This window comes from Camellia sinensis, chromosome 4 (assembly GCF_055761805.1).
Source record: "Camellia sinensis isolate YWXY chromosome 4, ASM5576180v1, whole genome shotgun sequence".
Taxonomy (NCBI): domain Eukaryota; kingdom Viridiplantae; phylum Streptophyta; class Magnoliopsida; order Ericales; family Theaceae; genus Camellia; species Camellia sinensis.
Genome location: NC_138964.1, coordinates 70358897 through 70373469, shown reverse-complemented (window position 1 = coordinate 70373469; position 14573 = coordinate 70358897). Strand labels below are relative to the sequence as shown.

The following is a 14573-nucleotide window of genomic DNA, read 5'->3' as shown; positions in this document are numbered from 1 at the left end:
CATGAACTTTTAGGGTCCTCTCATGTGTGTACATCACAAATATGTGGTTCAAAGTTCAAGAAAATGGGCCCAAGGTGTTCAACATTAGCCCGGAAGGAGGGGGTCAAAAGGGTCAAGTTGAATTAATGGCCGGCCATGAACTTTTAGGGTCCTCTCATGTGTGTACATCACAAATATGTGGTTCAAAGTTCAAGAAAAAAGGTCCAAGGTGTTCAACATTAGCCCGGAAGTGCGAAAAACGGGCGCCGGAGGGCGTCGGAGGATGTATAACTGGTTGCTGCAACAATTGCTGGCCTCCCACCCTTCAGGGACCTCCCCGGTGATAAAACAGAGGTACCTGCCAAAAATGAACGAAAACCGTTGCAAAACGAATGCTCGGGGACCAAAACGCGCAGTTCGGGGTCCCGAAAATGGGCTGTTAAGCACCGAAAGTGGCATTCGGCCACGAAGTGGGCTTCTCAGCCCCCAGTGTCCCTCAAAAGGGAGCAAATGAGATGTATGCCAAAATTCAGAACAAACGGAGATGGTTAAGCGGTCCCGAACCGAGGCACACGGCCTAACGGCTCCGAAAACCGGATACCGGACTCCGAAATGGGAAAAATGGCCTACGGCCACCAAATGTAGCCTACGGACATTGAGATATGGTCTATTGGACCTCTTCCTCCCCTCAAGAAAAGAAACAAAGAAAACCGAGCCTGGAACCGAGGCAAAGTACAAAAGAGGGTTCGGAAGTCCGGAGGTAGGGCTCGCGGCCACAACTCTGAAACTTCTGAACAAGCACATTATGCAATATCACCAAGCGCTCAATTGGTGACGTCTGAGTCTTAAGGTCGGTCAAAAATGGGGTGTCTACAGTTGCCCCTCTTTGACAGAACTCGGAAGTCATAAGTGACGGGAGTGAATGTCAAAGCCCAGAGACGACCCATTTTTGACAAGGCCGAAGACTTAGACAAACGGACAGGATAAACAGAGATGCGCCCGCAGGCATGGCCACAGGCAGGGGGCAAAATGCGAATGATATGCAAGAAGCCGAAGGTAACCCAATGATCATGCAAATGCAGCAAGCTGTAATGAAGCAAGTATTCGCAAATAGATGCAACAGTTTTAAGCAAGAATGTAAAGCAACAACTACATTTCATGCAGTTAAGAATGCGGAGGATTATTCAATCCCCGCCACGTCTCACACGGAGAAGATACGATACCTGCGCGATTCGTCTGGTCGCACCAGCCTCAATTGAACCGTACATACAATATTGTGCCTGCAAAAGAGAGAAACTCAACGAGCACAATATGCTAACAACATGTATTTAATGTGATTCCGAAAGTTCGACACACGCAGTGCCGGTGAGTGAATGCATCGTAATGCAAGAATGGAACATGCGTGACAACGCATGCTCCAATATGGAGGTATGCCAATATCAAGAAATGTACATGACAAGGCAAGTATGCTCATGAGAATGCAAGATAATGTGACACGAGCATGAATCAGGGTGTTCATTTGTCATGAAACAACGAGTACGGAAACGCGTGTTTCAGCGAAGGTAACTCAATCGCGGCCTCCGATCCACTTCCCTGAAAGGTTACAACTCATTCAAAAAGGATGCACTTTGATTTCGATGAGTGATGATGAGACACATGTCAGAACTTGAAGCCGAAGTTCCGGCGGAGCTATTTCGCGACCGGAAGTGTACTTTTCTTGAACTTTTTCAGGTCCCGGGAACTCCGATCTTCCTCAAAATTTGCAGAGAGCTAGGTGGGCATGTGGGGGACATGGCCGGCCGTTCATCTTCCCAAGGGGAGGTGGCCAACCGGTTTCCCATAAAGCTAATGGCTGGCCGACCAGTTATGCAAAAAGCAGATAGCTGGCCGGCTAGAAAATGGGGCCGGCCGGCCATGTGCCCAGATCCGGGGGTATTTTGGTCTTTTTCACCCCCTTCCTTCATGCTTCTTCAACCAAGACTTGAGGCCTATAAAAGGCAGCCGAGGCCCCTTCCTTTTCTTGCCTCCCACACCACTTTCTTTTCCAGATCTGAGTTTCATACGCGTTTTCCAACGCCCCGTGCAAATTGTTTCCGCAAAAACATTCAGTTTCAAGCACTTTGAAGCGATTAAATTCCGGCTTCGGAGCTTCTTTTTGCATTTTCGCCACTTGAGGTAAGTTTGTCTCAATATTTGGAATATTTTCTCGGGAGTTGACTTTTGTTGACTTTTTATTTCCCGAGAGTTGACTTTTGTTGACTTTTTCCAATTTTGGCTCGTTTTGGCTCATTTTGCTCCCTTTGCAGATTCTTTGAAAATGGCGGGTAATTCTCCCCACGGCGGAGGTTTTCCAGGTGCCGGAGATGATTTCGATCCCATGACTCTACCCCCGAGGACCCGACCTTTTATTCCCGGGAGGTACCGTCCGCCAGCACATGTCCTCCCTCGTGCTGTCTTCCGTCACTTCACTAGCTTTGACGAGCGAGCACCCGTGGATCTGCTTCTCCGAGAGCCGGAGCATCACCTCTCTCATGAGGCCCGAGAGGTATTTACTTCATTTTCTGTATTTTTCGTGCATTTCGTACCTTTGCCATGCTTGAACATGCAGTTTAGCTTATGACATAGTTCTTCGCTTGCATCCTGAACATGTAGTTTCAACATTCGAATTTCTGAACACTCGGCTCATTAATTAATTGCGAACACACAGCCCACATTAGAACACACGGCTCAAACACTGATTTGTCGAACACACAGCCCGAATTCGAAAGTGAACACACAGCCCACACTTTAAATTTTCTGAACACGCAGCCCAGATTAGATAGTGAACACGCAGCCCACACTGGTAGAAAGTTGAACACGCAGCCCAAACTTCAAATTTTCTGAACACGCAGCCCAGATAGATAGTGAACACGCAGCCCACAATTTAACTGAAAGTTGAACACGCAGCCCAAACTTCAAATTTTCTGAACACGCAGCCCAGATAGATAGTGAACACGCAGCCCACAATTTAACTGAAAGTTGAACACGCAGCCCAAACTTCAAATTTTCTGAACACGCAGCCCAGATTAATTAGTGAACACGCAGCCCACAATTTTACTGAATTTGCAGGTAGCTCATTCCACTTCATCGGCATACAGCCCATTTCATCTCATTGGCACACAGCCCATTCATTTCATTGGCGCACAGCCCAGTTCACTTCATTATTGACAAATGTATTCATTCTGAATGCAGGTTGGCTCCCGCAGTGTGCGGGGGTATGGTTCCACCATCGCACGGGACTGGTACGCCGAGCTCCCGGAGGCTGTCCGAGATTTGGTAGATTTGGCAGGATTCGGGCCTTTCTGCGTCGGGTTGTCACGTTGTCCTGCCAGGAGGACACTGATGGCAGCCTTGGTAGAGAGATGGTGGGACACCACCAACTCCTTTCATTTCTCTGCTACCGGGGACATGACCATGACCCCTTTTGACTTCGCTGTATTGACCGGCCTTGACATCGGAGGTTGGTCCATCCCCTACGATGAGGATATGGGCAAGTGGGAGGCCGCCTGGATGTATCTGTTGGGGGCTCGCCCGCCTGTTGACAGGGTTTCTGGGAGAGTCCGATACACTTGGTTCTCTTCCCATTTTCGGCGGGCGGAGATGGTGCCTGAGACTCCTGAGGAGACAGAGCAGTATGCCCATGGTTTCCTTATGTTCCTCTTCGGGACTACCCTGTTTGCCGACAGAGGGAACACAGTCGGGTTATATCTGCTGAGCGCTCTGGTTGACCTATCACAGGTCCATCGATATGACTGGGGTGGCGCCGGCCTGGCTACTCTTTACTTCTATATGAGCGCGACCTCCCGCGGGCGGGGTGATTTACTTGGCGGCTACTGGAGAGCCTGGGAGGTACTTTTCTGTCCCCTTGATTTACATTTCTGCTTTTCATTACTTGTACATTGCACACACAGCGCACTTTTACAGTTTGTATTTTGCTCTCAGCATTTCGTACTTACATTCTGCATTGCTTTTCTCAGCTATGGGTCTATGTATACTTCCCATCATTAGCCCCAGAGTTGGAGGTGGCAGGGATTCTCATGACCCCATATTCATTGGTGTTCGAGGGCCCGCACCGGCCGAGACCTCGAGAGACCCTCCTTAACCTGTGACAGTACTTTGACACTGTGCGACATTCAGAGGTACCTCAGAACTTTCAGTTCCTTTCATTTTCATCTTTGATTTGCCCTATATATTCTCGATTTCTGATTGGTTTATGCATTTATCATCCGCAGATCACATGGCAGCCCTGGGTGTCCCTGGGTGATGGTCTCCGACTTCAGTATACCGGAGCGTCGGACATCTCCCAGTATAGGGTCCTGCTTGAAGGGCCGGTTGGCAGGGCATGGTTCCTGGGGGAACGCTTTCTGCGCCAGGTATGGGGGTATCTTTCTCAGGATCCTCCCGCAGTACCTCCAGCCAGTATGTGGACTGCTGACAGGCTCTCTTACTCGGAGGTAGTCGGTGCCATGCTGGGCAGTGATGCTTTACTATATGTTGAGGAGGGGGACTACGCCACTTACCGTCACATATATTTGATGCCTCCATTGACGGGAGCTCATATCCCGATGATGAGGCCTGCCGGTATGTCATCCTCGGGCCAAGCTCGGGCTCGGGCTGCAGACGCCCCTTCTACTAGCAGGGCTGGTACATCTAGAGGTGGGAGTAGACCGGTTCCTCCGGTTCCGTCGACTCATCCTCATCCCGGATGGCCAGATATGCCGACTGAGTTGATGGCGTGGCAGTATGGGGCTATCTCTCCGACTCCGATCCCGCTAGAGCCTCCGATGCCCAGTGATCGATACGCCATTGATCCGGACTCACCGCCGGTATGCTCCACTTTTTTCATTCATCATTCAGATGTTTAGACACTCTTCTGTTCACTGATGATTATGAGCTCATTTTTGCAGCCATCGCGAGGGTACGTGGAGGAGGTGGTTGGACTGGTGGCCACACTCGAGGGCATGGTCCTGCGTAGGGAGGCACAGTTGTCTGTCGCGGGCATTCAGGTACCCTTCAGTTTTCTGGCATTTATCATACTTCTGATGACATGCTGATTTCTACTGCATCGATAGACTATTTGTGTAGAGCACATCTGACACACACCCCACTTGTATTCTGTATTTACATGCACCTACTTCACGTAGCCTTTGCTTGTATCTGCATCTGATGTATATATTTGGACTGATGCATTTGAATTGAACTCTTTGTTTTCAGATGCCTTCATGGTCCGGTCAGCCGCAGGCCAGGCCACCTGGGCCTCCTTGGGGAGCTGGGCCATCTGGGCCTTTTCAGGGGGCGGGGCCATCTGGGCCTTCCCGAGGAGCCGGGCCATCTAGGCCTTTTCGGGGAGCTCGAGGAGGGCCTGTCCGCAGACGCAGGGCTCACGTTGTGGAGGTGGAGCCTGATGAGGAGGAGGAGGATGTTGAGGAGGAGGAGGAGGAGGAGGCTACCGATCGTCAGTCAGAGACATCTGCCGAGGAGGGGGGCTCCGGTTTTGCCTCGGGGAATAGAGGCGAGGCTGAGGGGGATCCTGAGGATGACAGCTCCGACTTAGATGATGATGATGGTGCGGAGATTGTCCCGCAGAAGAGGATGAGGAGTGCTTCCTGTTCCCGTTCCCGAGGACTCTGATGTTGCTATTTCCTGCTTTATTTTTCTTTTTGCTAGTAGTTTGTAGCACTTTGCACATTGTTAGGCAGTTTTATTTTTTGTAAAACTTGTACCTTTGTTTGTTGTAAAGCATGATGAAATGAAATAGCTTTTGAAAAGATGTTTGTATTTTAAACTTTTAGCATCGTATCGCATCATTTATTTCGCACAAAAATGAAATTGAATGGAAATGCGCATTGTGTAATCACCAAGTCAGGTAGTGAACCGACGCAACAAACTAAGCAACTCAACTTACTAAGATATAACAGAATCTTTAGCAAGTTTACAACTCGATAAGCAAAATGCAACAACGCAAATAAACAAGACTTTAACAAAAATTGCTTAAACAGAGAGCAATGACTCAAAAACACAAAACACGTCCGCTCGACAAACACTCGATAAGCAAAACAACAACTCGATAAACAAAACTCAATAACAACAAAGTGTACTTCTGACGATCTGGGCATCGGAACGTATCCGAAACGGAGGGAGATGAAGGCCTTTGACTCTCCCGTTGCATGGAAATGCTTGAAACTTTCCCTCGAAGGGTAAATCAGGGCCAAGGGGATACACTGCAGCATTGCCGGCCATCCCTGGGAGCTGGCCGGCCATTTTTTTGTAGAGAGAGACAGCTGGCCGGCCATTTCTGAAAAAGTAAATGGCTGGCCAGCCAGAAAAGGTGGCCGGCCGGCCACTCAGTCCTGCAACCACCAGATTTTTGACACGTGTCCCCGTGAATAGTGTTTTTCCTTCTATAAAAGCCTCAACTTTGGGAACATTCATTTCATCTTAGTTTTAGACAAAGATGGAGGCGTTTCTCGCAGAAAATCTCATATCTTAGATCTCTTCTTTGGATGGCTCGGAAAAGCTGAACTTCCGGGGTTTCGGCTTGAATGCACTATTCACGTTGAGCCGTACTCCGCTACAGCTTCTTTTTCTCCATGCCGCGGCAAGGTTCTGGAATCCAGTGACGCATGTTTTTAGCTTCGGCGGCCAAGAGGTATGTTCTACTTTCGAAGATTTTCAGGTTTTGATGGAGTCTGAATGCTCTGAAGTGATCTTGCCCCAGCTCCGTTTTGGCCATGCTCAGGCTTTAGGGCGGATGTGTGGGCTCACGGCGCATGACGCTCGATCTCTGATCTGCAGTGGGGAACTGGACATCCTCGGCTTGATCCATCGTTTTTTCGACGCCGGTGACCGCAGTAACCATTATTGGCAGGGTTTTCGGCAACACGCTCTCTGCTTATGTTTGTTGTCTCACTTTCTGCTTTCCTCGGGCTTCGGCGGGGCTAGCATTCGCCTGATTGAAGTCGCACAAGGCTTGAGAGAAGGGAAGAGCTGTATTGCCATGACCTTGGCCGAGACACTGATGGGCTTAGATTCTGTCTATCGCCGGGAGGCGACTAGGTTTGCCGGGAGTCCACTGCTGCTGCAGGTAATATTTCCCACCCGACCTTACATATATATTTGCTCACATCACTCGACCCTCAGGCTCGGTTTTTCTCACAAAACCCTTGTCTTACTTTTCTCTCATCGTACATCTCTCTATTTTTTATTCTCTCATTTTCCATCCCTCCCCTAGGTATGGTTAATGGACAAGTTGCGGGTTGTGGACTCTTGCCCGGCCTATTCAGCTCGAGGCTACTTCTTTCGGCAGCGCCTAGTCAATGCTCTTGACGAAAGGTGGTGGTTCGATTGGATGTGCAATTTGTCCGCAGACGGCATTGCTTGGCGTTGCCCTTGGCTCAACCTCCCGGCAATGAGCTATAGTATGTCCCGGCTGATTGGGATCCAATTGATTGGTCTAACCCACTGCGTATTCTATTTTCCGTTCCGGTTCCTGCGTCAGTTTGGTCATGATCAGACCTGTCCACCGGAGGGGATTGAGTACCCAGCTGCTTTCCCGATCCGGGGTGTACAGCTTGCCCGATATGCCACGGCATGGAGGACTAGAGAGCTCCTGGCCCCTGCTTCAACTTTCAGTTGCACTTTGTCCGATGAGTAATTGGATTGGCTCAATGAAGAGGCACAGGTTGGGCCTAGCTTGGCATCAGATGCTTCGTCCAGCTCTGGGAGGGGACGCAGAGATACTTGATTCAACTATGCCCCAAATTTATTGCTTATTTAGCATTTTCAAGTTTTCTTTATGAATGTACTAAAAAAGCAACCTCGATTGTATGCAAGAGCAGGAGAAGTCTATTTTGAAATCAATGAAATTGAAAGTTGTGGTACTGAGAATTTTCCGTTTTTGGTCCAAAAATCGTCTTAGTCGTAAAAAGATTAATTTGAACAAAGTCAACTTTTATTAAAACTTTTCAAAACTATTTTCGATGTGGATCAGAACTGGACACGCCGAAAATCTGTCACTGAGATGCACAACCCCAGATCCCTGCAACTGGAAAGTTCCCCCTAGTTTGAAGAACAATGCGGCACTTCATAGCAACGGAAAGTTGCCCCTAGTCTGAGTAATTTTGTACCGTCGCGGCAACGGAAAGTTGCCCCTAGTTTGAACAGCACTGTACCTGAGATCACGATAAATGCTGATGGATAAAGATGACTGAGATGATCAAAATGGACAGAGTTGATCGGGGAAAAGTTTATGGCTGAACTTCAAGGTAAAGTTGCCTACGTATCCCAAAGATGGGAATCAAGCCTTACGTAGTTCAGGCTAAGGTTCACTCGAGTATTTTCACTCTCCTTTTGCGCTCTAACTTTTGCCAAGGCCGCCCTTTGCGGGTTTTCAACCTTGCGAGCTCAGTTTTTATATTTTCTAATTTTTTGTGCTCTGAATTTTCCCTAGGTCGCCCTTTCGGGTTTTCGGCCTAGCGAGCCTCTCAAGGATAGTATTTCTTCAACTTGTCCATATTGATCGGTTGTGAGAACTCCAAGCCATCTAGATCCATCAGAACCACAGCTCCACCTGACCAGATAGCTTTGATGATGTAAGGACCAGTCCAATTGGGTTTGAACTTGCCCCTTGGGTCGTGGATGGGAGCTCGGTTGTCTTTGAGCACCAGATCTCCTTCTTTCAGATTCCTGGACTTAACCTTCTTATTGAAAGCCCGGGAAATTCTGCGTTGATAGCCTTGGATGTGGTACAGTGCTTTCAGTCTTCTTTCATCAAAGAGCATGAGTTCTTCGAATCTGCTTTGCTGCCAATCTGCTTCGGCTATCTGGCATTCAGCCAATACTCGTAACGACGGAACCTCAATCTCAATGGGTAGAACAGCCTCCATTCCATAGACCAATGAATATGGAGTTGCTCCAGTAGAAGTTCTGATTGAAGTCCTGTAGCCCCACAGAGCAAATGGCAGCTTGTCTGGCCAGTCCCGATAGGTTCCCACCATCTTCTGCAGTATATGCTTGATATTCTTGTTGGCGGCTTCAACTGCTCCGTTGGTCTGCGGCCTGTATGTAGATGACTTATGGAAAGCCACATTGTATTTCTCCAACAAGTCTATTACTTCTTTCTTGAAGTGGGAACCATTATCTGAAATTATTTCGTTTGGCACCCCGTAGCGGCAGATGATGTTGTTTCTGATGAACTTTGCGACGTGCGACGCCTTCAACACCGCGTATGATTGGGCCTCGACCCACTTTGTGAAATAATCTATCGCTACTAGGATAAACTCATGCCCGTTTGACCCCTTCGGGGTAACAGCTCCGATCACATCAATTCCCCAGACTGAAAAAGGCCATGGTGAAGTCATGTTGTACAGTTTTGACGGCGGGATCTTCATGCGGTTTGCATGAATTTGACATTTGTGGCATCGCCGAACAAAGCTAATACAATCCTCCTCCATGGTTGACCAGTAGTAGCCCTGTCTGAGGATCTTTCTGGCCGGCATTACTCCATTCATGTGTGCACCGCACTCCCCCCCATGGATGGCTTCCATCAGGCGTTTTGACTCTTCAGCTTCTACACAGAGCTTATGCATTCCCAGATGACCCCTTTTGTACAGCTTTCCCCCGCAGATAATGAACTGAGCAGCCATTCTCCTGACAGCCCTCTTATCCTTGGCATTTGCCTCTGGTGGATATGTCTCCTTTTCCAAGAAGTTCCAGATGTCGTAATACCAGGGGTTGCCGTCTTGAACCTCATCTATGGCGGAAATCGACTCGTATGCCGGCACGAACTTCTGATCAATAATGACTGGATGCATCCGGACTCCGGACGGGATGTCTATCATAGAAGATAGAGTTGCTAATGAATCTGCAAACCTGTTGTTCTCTCTTACGAGGTGGGTGAAATTCAGCTTCTCAAACCGAGGAATTGACAAATCCAAGGTTTGATGGTAAATTATCATCCTTTCCTCCTTGACTTTCCAATCTCCTTTTGCTTGAGACACAACAAGGTTCGAGTCCCCAATGACGTCCAATCGTCTTACCCCTAGTTCCAGGGCTGCTTCCAGGCCAGCAATACATGCCTCATACTCTGCCTCATTGTTGGAAACTTTGAACCGGAGCTTGAATGCTAAAGGGATACGGGAATCGTCAGGCGCTATCAGCAACACCCCTATCCCATACCCATACTGGTTTGACGCTCCGTCAAAGTACATCGTCCAAGTTTCATCTTCGACGTGCAGAATGGCTTCATCTGGGAATAGATACTCAACCGCTTCATCCCCCTCAACCGGGTGGTCGGCAAGGAACTCCGCTACCGCTCTCCCTTTTACTGACTTGCGCGTTACATATTTCAAATCAAATTCGGAAAGCAACAGCAGCCAACGAGCTAGCCTACCCGTAAGCGCTGGTTTCTCGAAAAGATATTTGATGGGATCTAAACGGGAAACCAACATTACAGAGTGAGCTAACAGGTAGTGCCGCAGCTTCCTGGTTGCCCATACCAAGGCCAAACAAGCCTTCTCCAGCGATGTATAGCGGGTCTCGTAATCCAGCATCTTTTTGCTCAGATAGTATATGGCCCTTTCCACTTTGTCTTCTGACTCCTGCGCGAGCATGCAGCCCATGGTAGTCTCAGTTACCGAAAGGTACAATACCAACGGTCTCCCCGGCTCTGGTGGTGACAGCACGGGTGGGTTCTGTAGATACTCTTTGATCTGCTCAAAAGCTGCTTGACATCGGCCGTCCCATTGGAATTTCCTTTCTTCAGGAGACCAAAAAGTGGTTCACAAGTCAAGGTTAATTTAGAAATAAACCGTCTTATGAATTGCACTTTACCCAGAAAGCCTCGCACCTCCTTTTCAGTCCTTGGTGGTGGCATTTCTAAGATGGCCTTGATTTTGGAAGGGTCGACCTCGATGCCCCTTTGTGTAATCAGAAACCCTAGCATCTTCCCTGCTGTAACACCAAACGTGCATTTCTGGGGATTCAGTCGCAGCCGAAACTCTTTGATCCTTTGAAAGAATTTTTGTAAGGCAGTGTAGTGGCCCTCTCTATCTTTGGACTTGACAATCATGTCGTCCACATACACCACGACCTCTTTATGGATCATATCATGCAATATTGTAGTTGCTGCCCGTTGATACGTAGCTCCATCATTTTTCAACCCGAATGGCATCACTCTATAACAATATGTCCCCAACGGGGTAGTGAACGCAGTCTTCTCCCGGTCTTCGGGTGCCATCACTATCTGATTATAGCCTGAGAAACCATCCATAAATGAAAGCAAGGCGTGTCCTGCCGTGAAATCCACCAATTCATCAATGTGTGGCAAGGGAAAGTCGTCCTTCGGACTGGCCCTGTTCAAATCTCTGAAGTCTACACAGACCCGAATTCTGCCGTCCTTCTTTGGCACCAGAACAATGCTGGCCAACCAAGTTGGGTATTCAGATACCAGCAAGAACCCTGCGTCAATTTGCTTGGTGACCTCTTCCTTAATTTTGAGAGCCCAATCCGGGCGAATCCTTCTGAGTTTCTGTTTGACAGGGCGGGCCTTGGGATCAAGAGGGATCCGGTGCTGTACAATCTCAGGATCAATTCCAGGCATGTCTTCGTAGGACCACGCGAAAACATCTTTGAAATCTTTTAATAAAGCGACTAAGCGCTCGCGCTCCTCCGAAGACAACGTGGACCCGATCTGAACCAGCCGCGGGTCCTTCTCAGTACCAACATTCACAGTAGTGATTTCATCCATTAAAGGTTTAACAAATCTTTCCTGCTCTTGATCAATTAGTCGTTGCAAAACTGGAGGAATTTCTTCCTCGCTGTTTTCATCAAAATTTGGAAAATCCTGATTTAAGCAATAAATCAAAGGCACAGAAAAATACTCGGAAACCACATCCACATCATTCTCATTAAATATTTCCAAGCCGTCAGATTCCTCTGTTACAACAGACTCAAAAGAAAATGAAAAAGACGACCTAGACAGGACTGTGGCATCCGGGTTATCACCCCCAAGAATACCGGACTCAGACTCAGTCGAGCTGGAATCTGATTCCGACGCACAAGATTCGGTGGAATCAGATTCCGGCTCACTACCTGACCCGGAACTGCTAGATAAAAAGCCTTCTTCATATTGCCAGATGAGAGAAGGTGCGATAGATGCATCCAAGATCGGCGCTGGAAAGCCCGCAGCTATTTCATCTCCAATCACAGAAACCGAAGAGTTATCCCCCAAGCACTCTTGGCCGATCGGAGGATCTGATAGTAGACTCGCCAGTGCTACCCCCATTTCAAGCTCTGTGCTCTCAGGATCCACTGCTTCACATTGCTCAGCCTCAGTTGGTGGGTCTGTCTGCGCTTCGGCAACGTCATCCCCAGATAATTGTATGTCGAAGAAGATTTCAAAACCAGGCACGCGCTTCCCCTCCGCGTTTTGCCATGGCTCCGGGAAGCCGCAGAATGGAAAATCTTCCCCCTCCCGGACGAAGCGTCCGTTTAGGGTACCCCAGATGGGCCTGTGCATTAACTCAAATGGCTTCCCGGCCTTCTTTGCTCTGGCCCTTCCGGCCATTTCTTTTCCTTTCCTCACCCAATCCTCCTTGGTGGGCAGATAACCCAGTCCAAAGGCGTGAGGGTTGTGTGGCACTTCGGCCAACACTGAGACGCCCTTCCGGCCGCTTCTCCCTAATCCCATCCCGGGGATATGTTTTAGCTTGTTCATGAGGTATATAAATTGTGCACTAACATACATGCCCTCGTTCACAGCCATGACATTTTGCACCACTTGAGCCTCGGCCAAAGTGAACCCCGATAGAAACACATCCTCCGTGCCGTGCTCGATCTCCAAGATAGGTGTGGACACTTCCGGCGGCGGATGGATTGATGAATTCCCAAAAACGATCACTACCCCTTTCCCGTGGGGGTACTTTAGCATCTGATGTAGGGTGGAAGAGACTGCTTTGACCTGGTGCAACCACGGTCGCCCCAAAAGTAGGTTAAAGGTTGCGGGAACGTCCAAGATATGAAATTCGATACTGTGTTGTCCTGGACCAACCTTGGTTTGAATTTTAACAGTCCCCATCACTTCTCTGCTGGTATTGTCATATGCTCTGATCACTTGGGTAGTTGGGACGAAGTCCGCGGGTTTTAACCCGATCGCATATGCCGTTCTGGTTGGGCAGACATTAATCGCAGACCCGATATCAACAAGTACCACCGGTATCCACTTATCTCTACATTCCACAGAAATATAGAGAGGTTTGTTATGACTTGTGCCCTCAGGCGGTAGCTCCTTGTCCGAAAAGGTTAATGCCGGGGAACCTCCTCCCGGAAAAACCAGCCCAACCAGCTGTTCAGGCGTGGTGTCTATGGAGAGTTTGGACTTGTCCATAGCAGATAGGACAGCTTCTCTGTGTACTCGTGATGCCATTAGCAGTCCCCAGATGGAGATGTCTGCTTGTATTTTCTTTAACTGTTTCAGCACAGCCTCATCTTCAATCTGCTTCTCCTTTTGTTTCTCTGCTTCTCTATCCTTCCTGGATGCCTCGGGTTGGTCCAGGTGTGGGGGCTTGAAGTACCGCCCACTTCTTGTCATATGGTCAACCTCATCGAGGTACCAAGTATCATCCGGCTGGCCACTTCCCCAGTCTTCATCGGTGTGGGCAAGACACAAGTCGTCATCTTCCCACCACATTCCGCTGGCAGCCAACAGACACCTGTCTGGCTCCAGTTTAGTTGCACTCGCAGTATTCTCTGTCCATGTGCTCGCAGCATTCTCCATTTTCGTGCACACAGCACTTTCGGTCCCCTCAGGGCCTTTAGCTTTTCTAATTCTCTCAGCCTCCTCAAACTTTTCTTGTTCCAGCTGCGTCAGTACAGCTGTTTGTTCAATAGTTCCCATATCTATAATGCCCATGTCCCGAGCGGAATTCTTAACACCGGCGCTCTCCGGCGACACAACTTGACTTTCGGCCATTCCGGCCACAAATGGTACTTCTGCCCCCGCCGGGCTCTGTTCTGGTTGGGCTTCCCCCACTGCATCCGGTTGATCTTCGAGCCATCCAGTGGCCTCCTCTGATCCCTCATAATCGTACCAGTTAATTGATGCATCCTCCAGTTCCTGGTCGTCGAGGAATTGCAAGTTGGCAAAATCCTCCTCTACGGCTGTCAGATCATCTGCCCATAGCCCAGACCCATCCCCCCGGATCATGCATAGCTCTCCTGTCTCTGGCAATTCTACGCTTAGCCCAATTCGGCTCGTTGATAGGATGTACTTGCTTAGATCATAGACTCTCCCAGCAAAATTCTGCCCAGTCCCAGATTCAACAATCTCATTCTCTCCCAAAATCTGCCCTGCCCTGTCTTCGACGGTCACCACCATCGGTTCTGGTTGGGTTTTGGAGATGTCCACCATGCACAAGAAGTCAGTGCAGTCGGGGAGGAGCACCTCCGGCTTGGGTAGGTGGGTGGGCGTAATATAGATGCTAGGATCGTAAGATACGACCCCAGTCTGGATAAAATTAATTCTTTTGGGAGGAGGAGCTTCGTTATGTGGTGGGAGA

General features: G+C 48.9%; 1 protein-coding gene across 1 annotated transcript in view; it reads left to right on the top strand.

Annotated features, from left to right (window-relative positions):
- The first annotated feature begins 3999 nt into the window (after positions 1–3999).
- Positions 4000–14573, top strand: part of LOC145823830 (uncharacterized) — a 31854-nt gene continuing 21280 nt past the window's right edge. Inside the window, exons 1-4 of the mRNA XM_082923356.1 lie at positions 4000–4157; positions 4251–4844; positions 4926–5024; positions 5233–5477. Of these exons, the coding sequence (XP_082779482.1) occupies positions 4440–4844; positions 4926–5024; positions 5233–5477 (749 nt within the window). The 5' untranslated portion in view covers positions 4000–4157; positions 4251–4439. The remainder of the gene's footprint in view (positions 4158–4250; positions 4845–4925; positions 5025–5232; positions 5478–14573) is intronic.